Source organism: Ranitomeya imitator, chromosome 10 (assembly GCF_032444005.1).
Source record: "Ranitomeya imitator isolate aRanImi1 chromosome 10, aRanImi1.pri, whole genome shotgun sequence".
NCBI classification, from domain to species: Eukaryota; Metazoa; Chordata; class Amphibia; order Anura; family Dendrobatidae; genus Ranitomeya; species Ranitomeya imitator.
The window spans coordinates 100,622,866-100,641,565 of NC_091291.1; the positions used below are offsets into that span (position 1 = coordinate 100,622,866).

The 18,700-nt window shown below is 43.3% G+C and overlaps 1 protein-coding gene across 2 annotated transcripts in view; it reads left to right on the forward strand.

The window, feature by feature from the left end:
• The window catches only part of DNAJC11 (DnaJ heat shock protein family (Hsp40) member C11), a 176,808-nt gene extending 159,063 nt beyond the window's left edge, over window positions 1-17,745 (forward strand). The window contains exons 10-16 of one of the 2 annotated variants that reach the window (XM_069742229.1): window positions 2,093-2,209; window positions 4,807-4,962; window positions 9,295-9,364; window positions 12,646-12,703; window positions 12,983-13,125; window positions 13,264-13,393; window positions 14,676-17,745. In XM_069742229.1, coding sequence (XP_069598330.1) covers window positions 2,093-2,209; window positions 4,807-4,962; window positions 9,295-9,364; window positions 12,646-12,703; window positions 12,983-13,125; window positions 13,264-13,393; window positions 14,676-14,701 — 700 coding nt within the window. In that variant the 3' untranslated portion in view covers window positions 14,702-17,745. The remainder of the gene's footprint in view (window positions 1-2,092; window positions 2,210-4,806; window positions 4,963-9,294; window positions 9,365-12,645; window positions 12,704-12,982; window positions 13,126-13,263; window positions 13,394-14,675) is intronic. The other variant, XM_069742230.1, reaches the window with a different exon arrangement.
• The last annotated feature ends 955 nt before the right edge of the window (window positions 17,746-18,700 follow it).

Genomic DNA, 18,700 nt, shown 5'->3' on the forward strand with positions numbered 1-18,700 from the left:
TGATTTTAAACCGGAACCAGTAGACTTGCATTGACGATTTTGATCCAGCACCAATAGACTTGCATTGCCGATTTTGATCTGTAACCAGTAGACTTGCATTGCCGATTTTGATCTGTAACCAGTAGACTTGCATTGCTGATTTTAAACCGGAACCAGTAGACTTGCATTGACGATTTTGATCCGGCAGCAATAGACTTGCATTGCCAATTTTGATCTGTAACCAGTAGACTTGCATTGACGATTTTGATCCGGCACCAATAGACTTGCATTGCCAATTTTGATCTGTAACCAGTAGACTTGCATTGACGATTTTTGTCCGGCACCAATAGACTTACATTGCCAATTTTGATCTGGAACCAGTAGACTTGCATTGACGATTTTGATCCAGCACCAATAGACTTGCATTGCCAATTTTGATCTGTAACCAGTAGACTTGAATTGCTGATTTTAAACCGGAACCAGTAGACTTGCATTGACGATTTTGATCCGGCACCAATAGACTTGCATTGCCGATTTTGATCCGGAACCAGCAGACTTGCATTGACTATTTTTGTCCGGCACCAATAGACTTACATTGCCAATTTTGATCTGGAACCAGTAGACTTGCATTGACGATTTTGATCCAGAACCAGTAGACTTGCATTGACGATTTTGATCCGGAACCAGTAGACTTGCATTGACGATTTTGATCCGGCACTCTGATCAAAATCGGACATGTCTCTATCTTTTTCATCAGACCAATTGGTCCAAGGAAAATATCGGACATATGCACAGCCCGATGGAATAACATTGGTACCGGTGCGATCTGTGAAAATAACAGATAGCTCTCATCCAATGTAAACGGTCATTTGCACCTACCCAAAGTCCTATCTCTTTTGTCAGGTAAACTGACCAGCAGCTGCCAGATCCAGTGACCAAGTGGAGAGATGCTTATCCCACGTTTTGATTAATTTCTTGAGTCCCCACCACTCACCCTTTTTTCCCTACTCTATTAATATATTAGCGGTTCTGATGTTTTCTTATGAACCCTATAAGGCCTCCTCAGTCGCACCTTTTATTGTAGCTCTTTGATGGCTATTGAGATATATGAGGCTGCCGCTGTAGTTATTGTAGAAGCGCTCACAGCCATAACGTCCGGGGATTAGTCCTTGCTATCTGTGCTCATTTCATCACCCGGTGTCAGGCCTGTAAAGATGAGAATAGCAGCGTTCTCCTCTTCCACGCTGTATCTGTTCTGACCCCACGTAGCAGTCCATGCACTGACAGTGAATTATGAGCCTATTGCAATCCAATTAGGATTAACCCTGTGGTGCTCTGCTAATAACATTGTGATTATTTTTCTCTCCGCCAATTGATTCATGTGTTGTTTAATCCCTTCAATGTCAGTGGCGTGAGGAGCGAAGTCAAGAGCTTGCCACTCCAGGGACTGAACTTATCGATCGCTCCGACGTCTAACAGGTTCCCAGGGAGTTGGGGCGTTTACTGCGAATCGCTTAGACCAAAAGGCAAAACTGATTAATTGACGGAGGAGGGTTTTTTCCCTTAATTTTATTCCATAGAAGCAGATATGGCTCTATTAGTAATGCTTGCCTGCTCGCTCAAGAGCACTGCTCTGCAAGCCATGGTGCCCCAACTGTTGAGAAACTGCACGTCCCATTTTCAGGATCTGCTGGGAGTTGTAGTTGACCATGAGGTGCAGAACATTGCTCTATAGTGTACCCATCCCCCCATACACATTAGAGGAAAGTTAGACAAACCTGATGGTTTTGGCAGAACCGTCTGACATGTATGGGAGCCCCCCGATTGTTCCCGGGCAGATGATGGTTGGGGACCGTTAGAATTTCTGTGCACAAACCATATGAATTAAAGGGCGATAAGTCCCTTTCCCAGGCGTCTACCAGCACCCATCTCCCCAATTCTGAGCACGTGAACTCTGGAACGAGCAGAGTACTCCAGGGTTCTGGGAGGTCGGGAGCGAGAGCTGTGAGAACGAGTGTATCTGACGTGTAAGGTCTAGTCTCTGCTGTGTCACTACCGACCCATGGTATTACCAGTGGCCACAAAACCAGTGACCGCGTCTCCTGTGTTTCAGGGCAGGCTTCTTCGGCACAGTGGTGGAGTACGGCGCAGAGAGGAAGATCTCTAGGCACAGTGTGCTAGGAGCCACGGTGAGCGTTGGCGTGCCACAGGGAGTGTCACTGAAAGTCAAGTAAGTCATCCTCTACTGTCACGTGTCTCACAGAGGGGTCTCTGGCCACGGAAGGCACAGCAAGAAGGACATTGTTCCCTGTGAAATTGCCGCTGTTTAAACTTTTCTAGGTTTGCAGCAGCTGAAGTGTGTATAATTGTGTTCTGCAGCAGCTGAAGTGTGTATAATTGTGTTCTGCAGCAGCTGAAGTGTGTATAATTGTGTTCTGCAGCAGCTGAGGTGTGTATTCTAGTGTTCTGCAGCTCCTGAGGTGTATTATGAGGTTCTGCAGCAGCTGAGGTGTGTATTAGTGTTTTGCAGCAGCTGAGGTGTGTATTATGAGGTTCTGCAGCAGCTAAGATGTGTATTATTGTGTTCTGCAGCAGCTGAGGTGTGTATTATCATGTTGTGCAGCAGCTGAGGTGTCTATGATGAGGTTCTGCAGCAGCTGTGGTGTGTATTATGATGTTCTGCAGCAGCTGAGGTGTATATGATTGTGATCGGCAGCATCTGAGGTGTGTATGATGATGTTCTGCTGCAGCTGAGGTGAGTATGATGTTCTGCTGTAGCTGAGGTGTGTAGGATGTTCTGCAGCAGCTGAGGTGTGTATTAGGATGATCTGCAGCAGCTGAGGTATGTATTATCATGTTGTGCAGCAGCTGAGGTGTGTATGATGATGTTCTGCAGCATCTGTGGTGTGTATTATGATGTTCTGTAGCAGCTGAGGTGTATATGATGATGTTCTTCAGTAACTGAGGTGTGTATGATGATGTTCTGCTGTAGCAGAGGTGAGTATGATGAGGCTCTGCAGCAGCTGAGGTGTGTATTATGAGGCTCTGCAGCAGCTGAGGTGTGTATTATGAGGCTCTGCAGCAGCTGAGGTGTGTATTATGAGGCTCTGCAGCAGCTGAGGTGTGTATTATGAGGCTCTGCAGCAGCTGAGGTGTGTATTAGGATGATCTGCAGCAGCTGAGGTATGTATTATCATGTTGTGCAGCAGCTGAGGTGTGTATGATGATGATCTGCAGCATCTGTGGTGTGTATTATGATGTTCTGTAGCAGCTGAGGTGTATATGATGATGTTCTTCAGTAACTGAGGTGTGTATGATGATGCTCTGCTGTAGCAGAGGTGAGTATGATGATGTTCTGCAGCAGCTGAGGTGTGTATTATGAGGCTCTGCAGCAGCTGAGGTGTGTATTATGAGGCTCTGCAGCAGCTGAGGTGTGTATTATGAGGCTCTGCAGCAGCTGAGGTGTGTATTATGAGGCTCTGCAGCAGCTGAGGTGTGTATTATGAGGCTCTGCAGCAGCTGAGGTGTGTATTATGAGGCTCTGCAGCAGCTGAGGTGTGTATTATGAGGCTCTGCAGCAGCTGAGGTGTGTATTATGAGGCTCTGCAGCAGCTGAGGTGTGTATTATGAGTCTCTGCAGCAGCTGAGGTGTGTATTATGAGGCTCTGCAGCAGCTGAGGTGTGTATTATGAGGCTCTGCAGCAGCTGAGGTGTGTATTATGAGGCTCTGCAGCAGCTGAGGTGTGTATTATGAGGCTCTGCAGTAACTGAGGTGTGTATGATGATGTTCTGCTGTAGCATAGGTGAGTATGATGATGTTCTGCAGCAGCTGAGGTGTGTATGAGGCTCTGCAGCAGCTGAGGTGTGCATTAGGATGTTCTGTTCTGCAGAAGCTGCGAAATGTATTAGGATTCCTTGGAGCTGCTGAGATTGAGGTTCTGCAGCAGTTGAGGTTTGTTGCGATGCTCTGAAGCAGCTGGGGCACAGGACTTTATAATATCATCCATTTCCGCTGTTGAAGAACGTGTTTTTTATGAGAGCAGGAGTCCAACGTATCGGTCAGTCAGTGACACAAGAAGGAACTTCATGCAATAGTGATCTGTGATAAGCGGCTTCTGCGGGGAGCGATAAGCAACGTCTGTACAGCGCCGCTCTTCTCTTCTATGATTGTCAGGTTCTGACATGCCAAAACGATCAGATGATTGAATGATTACACAAATATTTGCAAAAAATTTCCATTGACATGTACTTTACAGATTTAATGTACTTCTCTCTGTAAAATGTCTTGTTGTGATGCCTATTTTTGTTATACAGGATTTAAAAAGTGTCATTAAATGCAATCTTTCTGCCTTCAGCTGCCACACTTTTCTGCCTGTCTGTTGGTACAGTATATGCATGCATCATTTACTGTGTGTGTTTCATTCTCGGCCACAAGGGGGCACACTGCTGCATTGTAACCCGCGCTGCAGAAATAAGTGGTCTGCAAAGAATATGATAGGACCCCACATGTCTGGGAACATTTCTGACTACTTTCCTTTTAAGAAATATCTGCATTTGTGTAAGGAATTGCGAATTTCTTTTATTGATGATTTTATAGGCCAGCCGGCCGGCAGCTTCAGATAGATGGTCCCGGCATTCAGGCTGACCAGCAGCTACTTATTAGCTGCGCACCCATTACCGGGATGGGGATAATAGATGTATCAAGTTTTGCTCTGGAGGTCAGATGAGATTCAGCATTGGTTGCAAAGTATAAATTACGGCTTGTTTGGTGGCTCCGAGCCCCGCAGACGGTTTCTATTAATCTGTTGCCGCTCTTCTTTATTCCAGGTTGAATAGAGCCAGTCAGACATATTTCTTCCCCATTCACCTGACAGATCAGCTTCTACCGAGTGCGGTGTTTTACGCCACTGTGGGGCCCCTTATTATCTATGTAGCGATGCATCGGCTTATCATCAAACCTTACCTCAAGGCAGAGAAAGAGAAGTAAGTACCTCGCCATGGCTCATCCTATAACTCACCCAGACAGCTCCTCGATGGGCAAGAAAAAACAGATTTGCATTAATACAGAGGGTTTTTTTTTTCCTATAGCTAAACTGGCCAAAGAAGTTTTCTGAGTTTTTGCTTAGAACTTCTCTCCACGATCTTAAACGTACAAACATGTCCCTGACTCATCCTCTATTAAGAGTTCTCTCCTGCCATTTGTAGTAATACCTGGGTGGTTGCTATTATAGGGTTATTTCCAGCTAAAATATTTCTGTCCTATGGTACCTTCACCTGTTCCACCACATTCACAGAATGAATGAAGCATTTACCCAAACAGGCCCAGCAGTCAAGCCAGTCACCGTCTCAAGAATTGACAACCTCCTTTATTTATAGTTGCAGGACATAGTGGTGATTGTTTAGAATTCTGTTGTATTAGATTACTTATTACAAACATGTAAATAACGAGTGTATAAATAAACAAGTAGTATAATAATTAACTAAGGAGCGCTCCTGGGGACCCACCACACCCGACGCGCGTTTCGCACTGAAATGCGTCGGACGTTACTTGTTCATTCTTATTTGCATGTTTGTACATGGTCACATGACACAATTGCACATGGTTATTATACTATGAAATGTTTACTTTGACCACCATTGTTGGAGTTTCTGCCTGGGTGTCCCACCGCTTTTTGCCTGTGCTGTGGTTATATACCCATTATGGACTACTGTTTTTATTATAAGTAATAAAGTTTATATGAATTTTATTGGCCTTGTGTGAAGGTTGTCTTTTGGTGTTTTTTGCTATTCTTTCCCTCAAGGTTTGATGTGCAGGATATATTTAGGTGTTCAAGCATTAAATGGTCAAGAACGCCCTTGGACGTGGAGGAAAGAGGAAAATTGACAGGAGTTGTCTTCAACGGTTGGTGCGAATGGTGGAAAAAAATATCACTTCAAATATCCAAAGACCTGAAGGCCAACTTGGAACAGTCTGGGGTCATGGTTTCAACAAGTACCATACGCCTAACACTAAACCAAGGAGAGTTTTATGGGCGCAGGCCAAGGAAGAAACCATTGCTGAAGAAAATACATAAAAACAAATGACTGATCTTTGACAAAGAGTACCTTGACAAACCACAATTCTTCTGGGAAAATATTCTGTGGATGGATGAAACAAAAATAGAGCTTTTTGGCAATGCAAAGCCACAGTTTGTTTACAGTCGGAATAATGAAGCTTCTAAGGAAAAGAACACCCTACCAACAGTTAAACATGGTGGAGGATTCATAATGCTGTGTGGTTGCTTTGCTGCGTCTGGTACTGAAGTCTTTGACCATATCACAGGAATCATATAATCGGAGAACTATCAAGAGATTATAGAGCGAAATGTCCTACCCAGTGTAAGAAAACTTGGTTTTGAGTTAAAGATCATGGGTCTTCGAGCAAGACAAATAACCCAAATCAAACATCCAAAAGTACACAGGAATCGTTCAAAAAGAAAAAAAAATGACTGTTTAAAATGGCCAGCAATGAGTCCTGACTTGAATCCCATTGAACTTTGTGGTGAGCTGAAATCTGCCATTGGGAAGAAAAACCCTGCAAACAAACAAGAGCTTCAACAAATTGCAAAGGAAGAGTGGGAGAATATACCAACTGAGAAATGCGAGAAGCTTATGGATGGCTGCAAGAAACGTTTGGAGGTGGTCATCAAAGGGTGTGCAACAAAATATTAATTAGGAGTGCCTTTATTGCTGCACATACTTGTAATTCTGTATCTCCTTTGAAATTGTAACATGTAACAAGTTGAAAAACAATGTTTTGTTGTTGTATTACTTTGGACCACTAATTAAAAAATCGTGAGGATATAACTTTGGTACATTTCCATTTATTTCTGAAGATATTGTACAGTTTATGAAAAAAATGAAGGGGTGCCAATAATAGTGAACAGCACTGTACTGCAGAGCTGCACTCACTATTCTGCTGGTGCAGTCACTGTGTTCATACATTACATTACTGATCATGTACTGATCCTGAGTTGCATCCTGTATTATTATTATTATTATTTATTTATTTATATAGCACCATTGATTCCATGGTGCTGTACATGAGAAGGGGTTACATACAAGTTACAAATATCACATACAGTAAACAAACTAACAATGACTGACTGATACAGAGGGGCGAGGACCCTGCCCTTGCGGGCTTACATTCTACAGGAATATACCCCAGAGCTGCACTCACTATTCTGCTGGTGCAGTCACTGTGTACATACATTACATTACTGATCCTGAGTTACATCCTGTATTATACCCCAGAGCTGCACTCACTATTCTGCTGGTGCAGTCACCGTGTACATACATTACATTACTGATCCTGAGTTACATCCTGTATTATACCCCAAAGCTGCACTCACTATTCTGCTGGTGCAGTCACTGTGTACATACATTACTTTACTGATCCTGTACTGATCCTGAGTTACATCCTGTATTGTACTCCAGAGCTGCACTCACTATTCTGCTGGTGTAGTCACTGTGTACATACATGACATTACTGATCCTGAGTTACATCCTGTATTATACCCCAGAGCTGCACTCACTATTCTGCTGGTGCAGTCACTGTGTACATACATTACATTACTGATCCTGTACTGATCCTGAGTTACATCCTGTATTATACCCCAGAGCTGCACTCACTATTCTGCTGGTGCAGTCACTGTGTACATACATTACATTACTTATCCTGTACTGATCCTGAGTTACATCCTGTATTATACCTCAGAGCTGCACTCACTATTCTGCTGGTGCAGTCACTGGGTACATACATTACATTACTTATCCTGTACTGATCCTGAGTTACATCCTGTATTATACTCCAGAGCTGCACTCACTATTCTGCTGGTGGAGTCACTGTGTACATACATTACATTACTTATTCTGTACTGGTCCTGAATTACATCCTGTATTATACCCCAGAGCTGCACTCACTATGCTGCTGGTGGAGTCTGCTCTTACTGTGCAGCATTTTCTCCACACCCGCCTAATACTTTTGCACAGTACTGTATGTGACATATATATCAAAGTGCTGCTTTTAGTAGCAACCCACAAACGTTTTTTGTTTTTATTTCAAGTACCGTATGTTGCTAACTCACAGCAGTATTTTAGCTGTGTAATTTGTTTCATCCCAACTAATTTGCATATATTCATCCTCCTTTTTATGGGCAACTCTGCTTGTAAGTCTGACAACCAGTTCAGTACATGCTCTTCTATGAAGACATAACGTCAGTCAGTAACTTCTGTAAATTATAGAATATCATCACCTATACAATTCTTCATGGCAACTCTTACCCCTCCTCCACCCATTTAACTCCAGCCAGATTTTCTGTATTCCAATGTAATGAGACATTAGGTGAATCAATACAATGCAGAGTTGTTAAACTGACCTGACTTACATGTTCTGTCCAAATACTACTGTATGTGTGAGTGCTGTGTGCAGATTCTCCAGTGTATCGTTTGAGAAGCAGTTCCACACTTTTTTTTTCCAACACCTCCTGCTTATAAAAACTGACAGGGAGACTCCTTTCACATGCAGGAGACAGGGTAGAGAGGCTGAAGTTGCATTAGAGGCTTTGTGGGAAATATAGGCTGCATTACTGGAGACTCAGGGTATGTGCACACGTCAGGATTTCTTGCAGAAATTTTCCTGACAAAAACCGGACATTTCTGCCAGAAATCCGCATGCGATTTTACCGCGTTTTTCACGCGTTTTTTCCCAAATGCATAAAATTGCGGGAAAAACGCAGAAAATCCGCAAAATTAATGAACCTGCGTTGGTTTTTTTTACCGGGATGCGTTTTTTTCGCGGAAAAAAACGCATCATGTGCACAAAACATGCAGAATGCATTCTAAATGAAAGGATGCATAATGTATGCGTTTTTAATGAGTTTTTATAGCATTTTTACCGCGAAAAAACCTGAACGTGTGCACATAGCCTTATAGGTAGTTTAGAAGAATCCATTTCGACAGACGACACATAAATGACACAGTAAGAGCTGGAATAAAAATTTGCTGCACTGTATAGGTTAAAAAAGACTGCAGTGCTGCATTAAAGCAAACTAGTGCTTAAAATGAATAAAAAAACAAGCAAGTATAATGTCATCGACACAAGGTGGAAGTCAAGTGTTTTCCAATACAGCTAATCTGAATCTGGCTTTTTTTTGTCAGTGGACGTTATTTGATCTACAGCTCGCAGTAGACAGCCTTTCATCCAGGCCACTTGTCATGATCTGAGTCAACTACCAACTTCTCTACATTTAAGTTTTTCCTTTTTTATCTTGCTAGAGAATTGGAGAAGCAAAGAGAAAGTTCAGCATCTGACATCCTAAAGAAGAAGCAAGAAGCAGAAGCTGCAGTGAGTATTGTCCCCATTCCCCTTCCCATTATATAATATAGGTTTAGGAGACGCACTGTATAATTATCCAAATCTGTGTCAGAGCACAAGCATTATTACATCTGTGATCATCAGAGGAGATATGTTTCCCTTTATATCCTGTGTGCTAAATCCCCTAACCCTATTTAAACTTTCAATACATTCTAAATGGTAGACAATAAGGCTATGTGCACACGTTGCGGTTTTTGCTGCGGATCCGCAGCGGATTTGATGCTGCGGATCCACAGCAGTTTTCCATGCGGTGTACAGTACAATGTTAACCTATGGAAAACAAAAACTGAAGTGCACATGCTGCGGAAAATTCCGCGGAATAAAGAAGTATCATGTCACTTCTTTCTGCGGATTCCGCAGCGGTTTTCAACCTGCACCAATAGGAAAGTGCAGTTGAAATCCCGCAGAGGAATCTGCAGAAGAACCCGCGTGAAAATCCGCAGTGAAAACATCAGTGGTTTTGCACTGCGGATTTTCCAAATTTGCTGCGGAAAAATCCGCAGCAATATCCGCAACGTGTGCACATACCCTTAATGGTATGCTTGGGGCAAGGAAGCTCTGCTCTACATATAGTGAACCAAAACTAGCTTGACAGTATATACATATTTAAGTATTGTCTTTGTGTTAGTTACTATCCACCTACTTTTGGTTCACCCTGTGTATACATAAATATACACTGCTCAAAAAAATAAAGGGAGCACTAAAATACCATATCCTAGATATCACTGAATGAAATATTCCAGTTGCAATTCTTTATTTATTACATAGTGGAATCCACTGAGAACAATTAAACTTAAAAATTATCAATGTAAATCAAAATGAATATCCCATGGAGGTCTGGATTTGGAATGATACTGAAAATCAAAGTGGAAAATCAAATTACTGGCTGATCCAACTTCATTGGAAATGCCTCAAGACAAGGATATGATGCTCAGTATTGTGTGTGGCCTCCACGTGCCTGTATGACCTCCCTACAATGCCTGGTCATGCTCCTGAGGAGGCGACAGATCTTCTCCTGAGGATTCTCCTCCCAGACCTGGATTAAAGCATCAGTCAACTCGTAGACAGTCTGTGGTGCAACGTGGCGATGGTGGATGGAGTGAGACATGATGTCCCAGATGTGCTGGATTCATGTTTTTGGAATGGGCTGGCCAGTCCATAGCATCAATGCTTTCATCATGCAGGAACTGCTGACACACTTCAGCCACACAAGACTTGGCGTTGTCATGCATCAGAAGGAACCCAGGGCCCACTGCACCTGCATATAGTCTCACAATGAGCCTGAGGATCTCATACCAGTACCTAATGGCAGCCAGGCTACCTCTGGCTAGCACATAGAGGGCTGTGCAGCCCTCCAAAGAAATGCTTCCCACAACAATACTGACCCACTGCCAAACCTACTGGTTTGTGTTGGAGGATGTTGCAGGCAGCAGATCGCTCTCCACGGCGTCTCCAGACTCTGTCACATCTGTCACATATGCTAAGTGTGAACCTGCTTTCATCTGTGAAGGGCGCATGGCGCCAATGTCGAATCTCCCAGTCTTGGTGTTTTCTGGCATTTAAACACCAAGACTGGGAGATTCGACAATCACTGTGCATGGTGTTGGGCTGTGAGCCCTCATACCACCTTCATGGAGTCTGTTTCTGACAGTTTGAGCAGATACATGGATGTTAGTGGCCTGCTGGAGGTAATTTTGCAGGATTCCGGCACTGCTCCTCCTGTTCTTCCTTGGACTAAGGAGGAGGTAGTAGAGGGTCCTGCTGCTGGGTTGTTGTCCTCCATGTCTGGCTCCTGGTGTACTGGCCTGTCTCCTGGTATCTGCTCCATGCTCTGGACACTCTGGTGACAGACAAAGCTACTCTTCTTGCCACAACTCGCATTGATGTGCTACCCTGGATGAGCTGCACTACCTGAACAACTTCTCTGGGTTGTAGACACCTCGTCATGCTACTGTACAGGACGTCTAGGGGTGAGCGCGATGACAAAATGCAAAAGTGACCAAAGCAGCAGCCTAAAACGATGAGAGCAGAGAAATGGCTAAATAGGGGTTGTCTTGCTAATTTCCTATAATACCTACCTGTTATCTATTCTATTTGAACAACAGCAGGAGAAATTGATTCACAATCAGTGTTGCTTCATAAGTGGACAGGTTTATTTCACAGTAGTGTGATCGACTTGGAATTACATTGTGTTGTTTAAGTGTTCCCTTTATTTTTTGAGCAGTCTATATATACACACACACACACACACACACACACACACACTTAAATAACACTACAAATCTTGATGAATGAAAGACTTGAAAAGTTGAAAATGTTTACTGATATAAACTATAGTTTGCTTAGAATAATCTGACGTATCATCTGTGAATGGAAACCTAAAATAACCCAATTGAGGACTGGGCTCCAAATCATCCTGAAAATCAAAGTACAATACTGAGATCAGGCAGATCCAATTTGCATGAGTTTCTTCACAAAAATTAATAATGTGACTCAGTAGTATTCATAGCCCCCACGTGAATGGTCCTGGGATATCCTCCCAGTCCAGGATCAGGGCACCGGTGACCTGCACCGTCTGTGGCGCTGCTTGGGGATGTTGGGTGCTCTGATACATAATGTCCCAGAAGTTCTCGACTGGATTCAGGGCTGGGGAACGTGAAGGCCAGTCACTGGCAGCAATGCCTTCGTCATCCAGGAGCTACCTAGTCTGGCCACATGGGGTTGGGTACTGTCTTGTACCAGGAGGAACCCAGGAACAACAGCACCAGCGTCAGGTCTGATAATGGCTCTGATGAGTTAATCCTGGTACCTAGCAGTAGTCGGGGTACTGTTAGCGATGTCAGGTTCTCAGACTCATGGAGTCTGTTTCTCGCAGTTTGGTCAGAAGCATGCACACCAGTAGACACTGGAGGTCATTGTGTAAGACTCCGGCCATGCTCCTCCTGGAACTCCTCAAGTCCTATTGCTGAGTCGATATCTTTCTATGCGCCATCCAGCTTTTTTTGTGTAACAGCCCTGGTCTTGGTAACCCTGCAGTGACACGTATGGATGTGCCATCCTGGAGGAGCTGCATTACTTGTGCAACCTGAACAATAGCCTGTTTCAGAATCATGCAGAAAATCCGACATACAGACAATCACAGTGGGGGAAGCTGTCTACTTCTATCATTCATGTATCATTTACTCTTTCATTACATCTTCTGTAATGTCAAGTTCTGCAATATGACCCTCAGTGTATCTTTAAAACCTTAGGTACGATTAATGCAGGAGTCTGTACGGAGGATCATAGAAGCAGAAGAATCTAGAATGGGTAAGATTGAAAAAATACATATTTTTGTTTGTTTTTTATTAATCTGTCATATTTATGTAGTTATGGTGCTGAGCTGGCTAATAATTATATTGTCAGTATGGGAATGGTAACACCCAGTTGTCAGTTTATTCACATGTTTCCAGGTGGATTAACAAAGGAACTGTAAAATGTAGAGTTTTTAAGAAAAGGTTTTCTTATGGTGGATACATGTATTTACTAAAAGGAGAGCTAACAGGCCCTCTATAAATTTCACCACAAAGATATATTTTTGTGTTTAAGGTTTGATAATATTGAATGCCTGGTATGGTAAATTTGTCACCGATAACAGTCGAAGGAATGAGCGTGTGAAAGTCATCGACGTGACTGTGCCCCTGCAGTGCTTGGTCAAAGACTCGAAGTTGATCCTCACAGAAGCTTCAAAGGTAAATACACAATTGTTTTCCATCTGTTTCTTATAGATTTCCCTGGGCATCGGAGCCATGTTGGGTTTTAGTCCGACTTCCAGGATGAAGATCTGCCCGGTCCCTGTGGCCTCTAACCCTGTCTGTTTTCCTCCACAGGCTGGACTACCGGGGTTCTATGACCCTTGTATCGGAGAAGATAAAAGCCTCAAGATCCTTTACCAATTCAGAGGGGTTATGCACCAAGTAATGTCTGGAGACAACGAGGCACTTAGGATACCAAAGCAGTGTGAGTTTATAGGCCAGTTTATAGAACATTGTCGGAAGGTGGCACGCTGCCATCCTCATTTTCTCTATTTATAATTGTAGTACTAATGCCCCGTTAAGTAGCACCAAGTTCTTGGACGATGTAGCGCAATCTTCCGATTAATAATGTCATATAGTTCCCTGGCAATACCACACAACTCCAACTATGTTATAAAGTTCCTAGACAATGCCACACAACCCTCTGCAATTAATGCCATGATGTTCCCAAATTACGCCACACAATGCACTGATTAACTGTAGCATAAAGCTTGCACGACATGCCTCACGGGGTCCATATAAATATTGCCATAAATTTCCTGCAGATGTCAACCAGCGCTTGATACTGCCATAACAATTTCAGACAATGGCTTGCAGTGCCCACATAAATTATACCATAAGGTTTCCCCTCAATGCCAACCACTGCCATAAAGTCCCCAGATAAATAATACCATAAGGTTCTCGTACAATGCCAACCAGTGCCCTAAAGTCACAAAGACAATTCCTCACAGTGCCCAGATAAATAATACCATAAGGTTCCTGCACAATGCCAACCAGTGCCCTAAAGTCCCCAGACAATTCCTTACAGTGCCCAGATAAATAATACCATAAGGTTCCCGCACAATGCCAACCAGTGCCCTAAAGTCCCCAGACAATTCCTCACAGTGCCCAGATAAATAATACCATAAGGTTCTCGCACAATGCCAACCAGTGCCCTAAAGTCCCCAGACAATTCCTGACAGGACCCAAATAAATAATACCATAAGGTTCCCGCACAATGCCAACCAGTGCCCTAAAGTCCCCAGATAATTCCTCACAGTGCCCAGATAAATAATACCATAAGGTTCCCGCACAATGCCGACCAGTGCCCTTAGAGCCCTAAAGTCCTTAGACAATGCCTCACAGTAGCATTGCCATATAGTGCCCATAATGTCTAGTCCTAGCTGTGCATGCCGCTGCTCTGCTTAGTAACACATGTCTGTCATCTACACCAGTATGTGGCAGGAAACGGGCCCTAGGAGGCCTGCATGCTTGATGATAGGATAGGTAGTGAAATGAACCCTTGGCCCCTAGGGTCACATATAAAAGTTACCACCCCACTCCCAATTCCACAGCATGTCCTGAATTTCTACATTTCACGTCCACATAAAACCAGATCATGCATAGAAGGCTATCAGATTGTGGTAACGTCCTCTGACAAAGCCGCCGTGACATTAGCTCTCAGCGTGATTTTATGACCGGCGTCTTATTCCTCTCCATTCTTTCAGCTCACAAGATCGATGCGGACGGCTAGCCTGTGCCAGCAGAGAACTTTGACGCTAAGGAATCATATATTGCAGACCTGGAGACTCTACCCTGGATTACCTGCACATGAATCCTACAAGATGCATTTTTTTTTTAAGACTATAACTATTAAAAAAGAAGAAAAAAAAGTTGTCGAAAATAATATATATTATAATAATGAGCATATGCAAAGGAAACCGCATTGTTTTACCGGAACCACGTCTCTTTTTGGGATCACCTGGTTTTACACCTTGGTACAGTCTGCAATCAGTGCAAACCTACTATTGTCGATCTACAACTCCTAGGTGACACTGCTGTGCTGAAAGTTGTAGTACTCCAACAACTGGAGAATTGTAGGCTAACCGTGGAGATGCCATTATGTTGCTGAACATCCAGCTTTCCCTGTCTGTTACACGATGCACGTGTCTGCATATTGTCCTGCCTTTAAAGGAACACTAACAAGGTTGTCGATAACTAGATGAACATGGTCACATTCTTCCCAAAACAGCACACCCATAGGTTGCGTCAGGTATTGCAGCTCTATCATATTTTCAGTGGAGCTGAGCTGCATTACCCGACGTAAACCATGGACCAGTCTGAAAGAAAGTAGCCATGTTCTTCTGATCATGGACCATCTCTTTAAAGGTGGCAGCAGTGTTAAAATAAGAGCTGATGATTTCAGTAACACCTTTTGTAAAGGTTTCTGTGGAAGCTTCGGGTTATAGATCCATGATATAAGTAATGATCATCGGGTCAGAAATTTTTGTGGATCTTTAACTGTCATCCCAACAATATAATCAATTTTCTCCTCTGCCTAAAATTGCTGATAACAGGGAACAATAAAGTATGACATTTTGTGGAGACCGCCTTTAGATTAAAGGGTAGACCACCGACCTGTGGCGTTAAACAGAACCTGACGGCTGATACATGTTGTGCAGACACTGGTGTAAGATTTTAGCCACTTATGTTTAACTATAAAAAGCCACCGGGGACCGAGCTGTACGGGAGACTAGTCGGACAGTGGGTCTGCGGCGGCTTCTTCCCACCCGCTGACCTGGAATGGCAGGTCTCACGCATGCTGGGAGAGACCTGTCACTCATGGGGAGCTGGCTGAGAGAAGTCTACTCTACTCTGCATCTTCGTCCATTAAACTACATCTTTTTCTCAAACGCCGCAGCATTTCAGAGTCAGACATATGGCTGAAATCGTCCTGCTGCCCCTGGATCAGCTGTGGGGATCCCTTTAAACGAACGCTATTTGGTAAATATTTAGCCATCATAGCCTGTTTGGACGAGCAGACCGCGGGAACCAAGGGCGCCATGAGCCTCTTCTGTTTACACAGTACAAATTGCTACCGAAAACAATGATCTTTTGTGCAGCACAAAAGATCATTTCACCCGACGAACAAGCTTTTTGTTTTGTTCATTGTGTGATTGACAGCCTGGTTAGACTGCAAGATGATCGTTCCTAGGAGCACCCATTCCAGATAATCTTGCAGTGTAAATGGATCTATCTAACTGCATCTGGAGGCAGCAGTTATCTTTATCTAGATGCAGTTGACGTTGCAGGACATGGTTGCCACGTTTCTGGATCCGCTAGGGTATTTTTGGGGTTTTTATTTTGGCCTAATTGACATGAAAGTGATGCATTGCACGGCTCTGGAAATGCCATTGGGCCAGGATTAACCAGAGTATGCAAGGCTGGGGGCAGAGCAATGGGTTCGCCATATGGGTACTGGTGCAGTATCCTGCAAAATTGTCTGAGCACTACCATGCTGGATGTTCAATAGTGGGAAAGTCCGGTATCCGGAATCACACCAGTCGTGGATATCAGATTATAGGAGAAATTTTTCTACCATACCAAAAAGTCCAAATGAGTTGTAGGATTTGGCCCAGGATACGTGCCGGGAGGTGTTCACCTACTTATTGAATATGCAGGGTGAACCAAAAGTAGGTGGAAGTAACTACCACAAACCCTACACATATCTAATATATAATTGCCTAGAATACTACTTCCTGCAATTTGTGCCAACTTCCGTGGCTTTGTCCGGAGCTAATGTCCGGAGCTAATGTCCGGAGCTAATGTCCGGAGCTAATGTCCGGAGCTAATGTCCGGAGCTAATGTCCGGAGCTAATGTGCGGAGCTAATGTCCGGAGCTAATGTCCGGACATAAGTGACGTCAACAGTGTCCAGTGTCTGATTGGTTGCCGCCTGCTGCGAGCGACCAATCAGAAACGTGCCGTACTGTGACACACTCCGCCCGCCATTTTGGTGTGATTTTTGAATTTTTACCTCACAGCAAGTTTCTACTGCGTGGAGGCGGGCCCAGTGACGTTGCTCTTCAAGCTCCTGCCGAATTTCGTCAAAAAAATGATAATACCATTTACCAAAACTATATATATTTAGTTGTGAAGTGGTTCAGTGTCATTTTCACACCAATTTTGAACTTTTGTTTGGTGTTTTCTCCATATACTGCCTATTATTTTTGTTCTTTCTTACTATTATTTATTAATTATATTATTCTTACATTTGAATAAATAAAGTATATATGGATTCTAGACTCCCGATTCTTTAGAATCGGGCTGCCATCTAGTATATGTATAAACGTCCACCTTCTTTTGGTTCACCCTATATACAGAGAGGGTTTATTAGCCCTTTTTAATTGCTCATCTACTTGTGTGCAAGTCTCCACCTGGCTTGTCCTTAAAATCCTGCCGTTGACCATATTTTTCCCTGTATTTTGTGTCATCTCAGCGTCTCCTTTGTGATCCCCTAGGCAGGGGTTACAATACAAGATGCCATATTTTGTGTGTCTGTATGAGGGGTGAGTCCCTGGCTGCACCCCTAAGACTTCTAGATTTCTTTACCCGCTCCATAGCGATTCATGTTGTCTGGTTGTCAGTCTTTCTTCTATTCTGCCAAACAGATCGTCCACCCTGCAGAGGTCCATCCGAGAGACCCAACCAGGAATTCGTGTGAAAAGGTTCTTTTTCTACTTAATGACCCACACACGTGAAATAAAAACATTGTCAAATAAATCAAGGTATTTTTCCACATCTTGTTGATTCTTGGTGACTGTGGCTACAGATTTGACATTGTCACTCATCACTTTAGTTAGTAAATGACGATTAACTCATTTAAGGTCTGAAGTTTCCATTAACTGCGCAATTATTGCACATATATGGTTTATAGGCGTTTTCCACTGCTGTTATATTGATGACCTATAATTAGGGTAAATCATCAATATCAGATTGATAGTGATACAACACACGGCACCGCGCCAATCAGATAAAAACATTGTATGGAGCAGAACAGCACAGCGCCATCACTGTGTAGCTGCCAATCTTAGGTACTGCAGATTAGCTCCTATTCAAATAATAAGAAATATCTGCAATACCCGGAAACAGTCACAAATCTGTATGCAACTGTGTACATCTGGCTGAACAGCTGATCCGTACAAGTGCGGAAAGTCAGACCCACACGGACGTGATACTGACCACCGATCCAAAGGATAATTCTGCAGTATAAAATAGTAGTGAAAATCCCATTGCATTACTTTTGAATCACTTTGTAAACATTACATTACTCATACTGATCCTGAGTAACAGCCTATTGTATACCGCCAGAGCTGCACTCACTATTCTACTTGATGAGTAACTGTGTACATACATTACAACCCTGTACTGATCCTGAGTTACATCCTGTAGATCTTTTATTATAAAAATGAAAAATATAACAATAATAATAACACAACATAACAAAAATATCAGCCAGAAAATAGTATAATGGACACTACTGGTCCAGCCTCTCATTCTCTCCTCACACATATATTATACAAATATACAGAACTAGATGGCAGCCCGATTCTAAAGAATCGGGAGTCTAGAATCCATATATACTTGAAATTCGGCAGGAGCTTGAAGAGCAACGTCACTGGGCCCGCCTCCACGCAGTAGAAACTTGCTGTGAGGTAAAAATTCAAAAATCACACCAAAATGGCGGGCGGAGT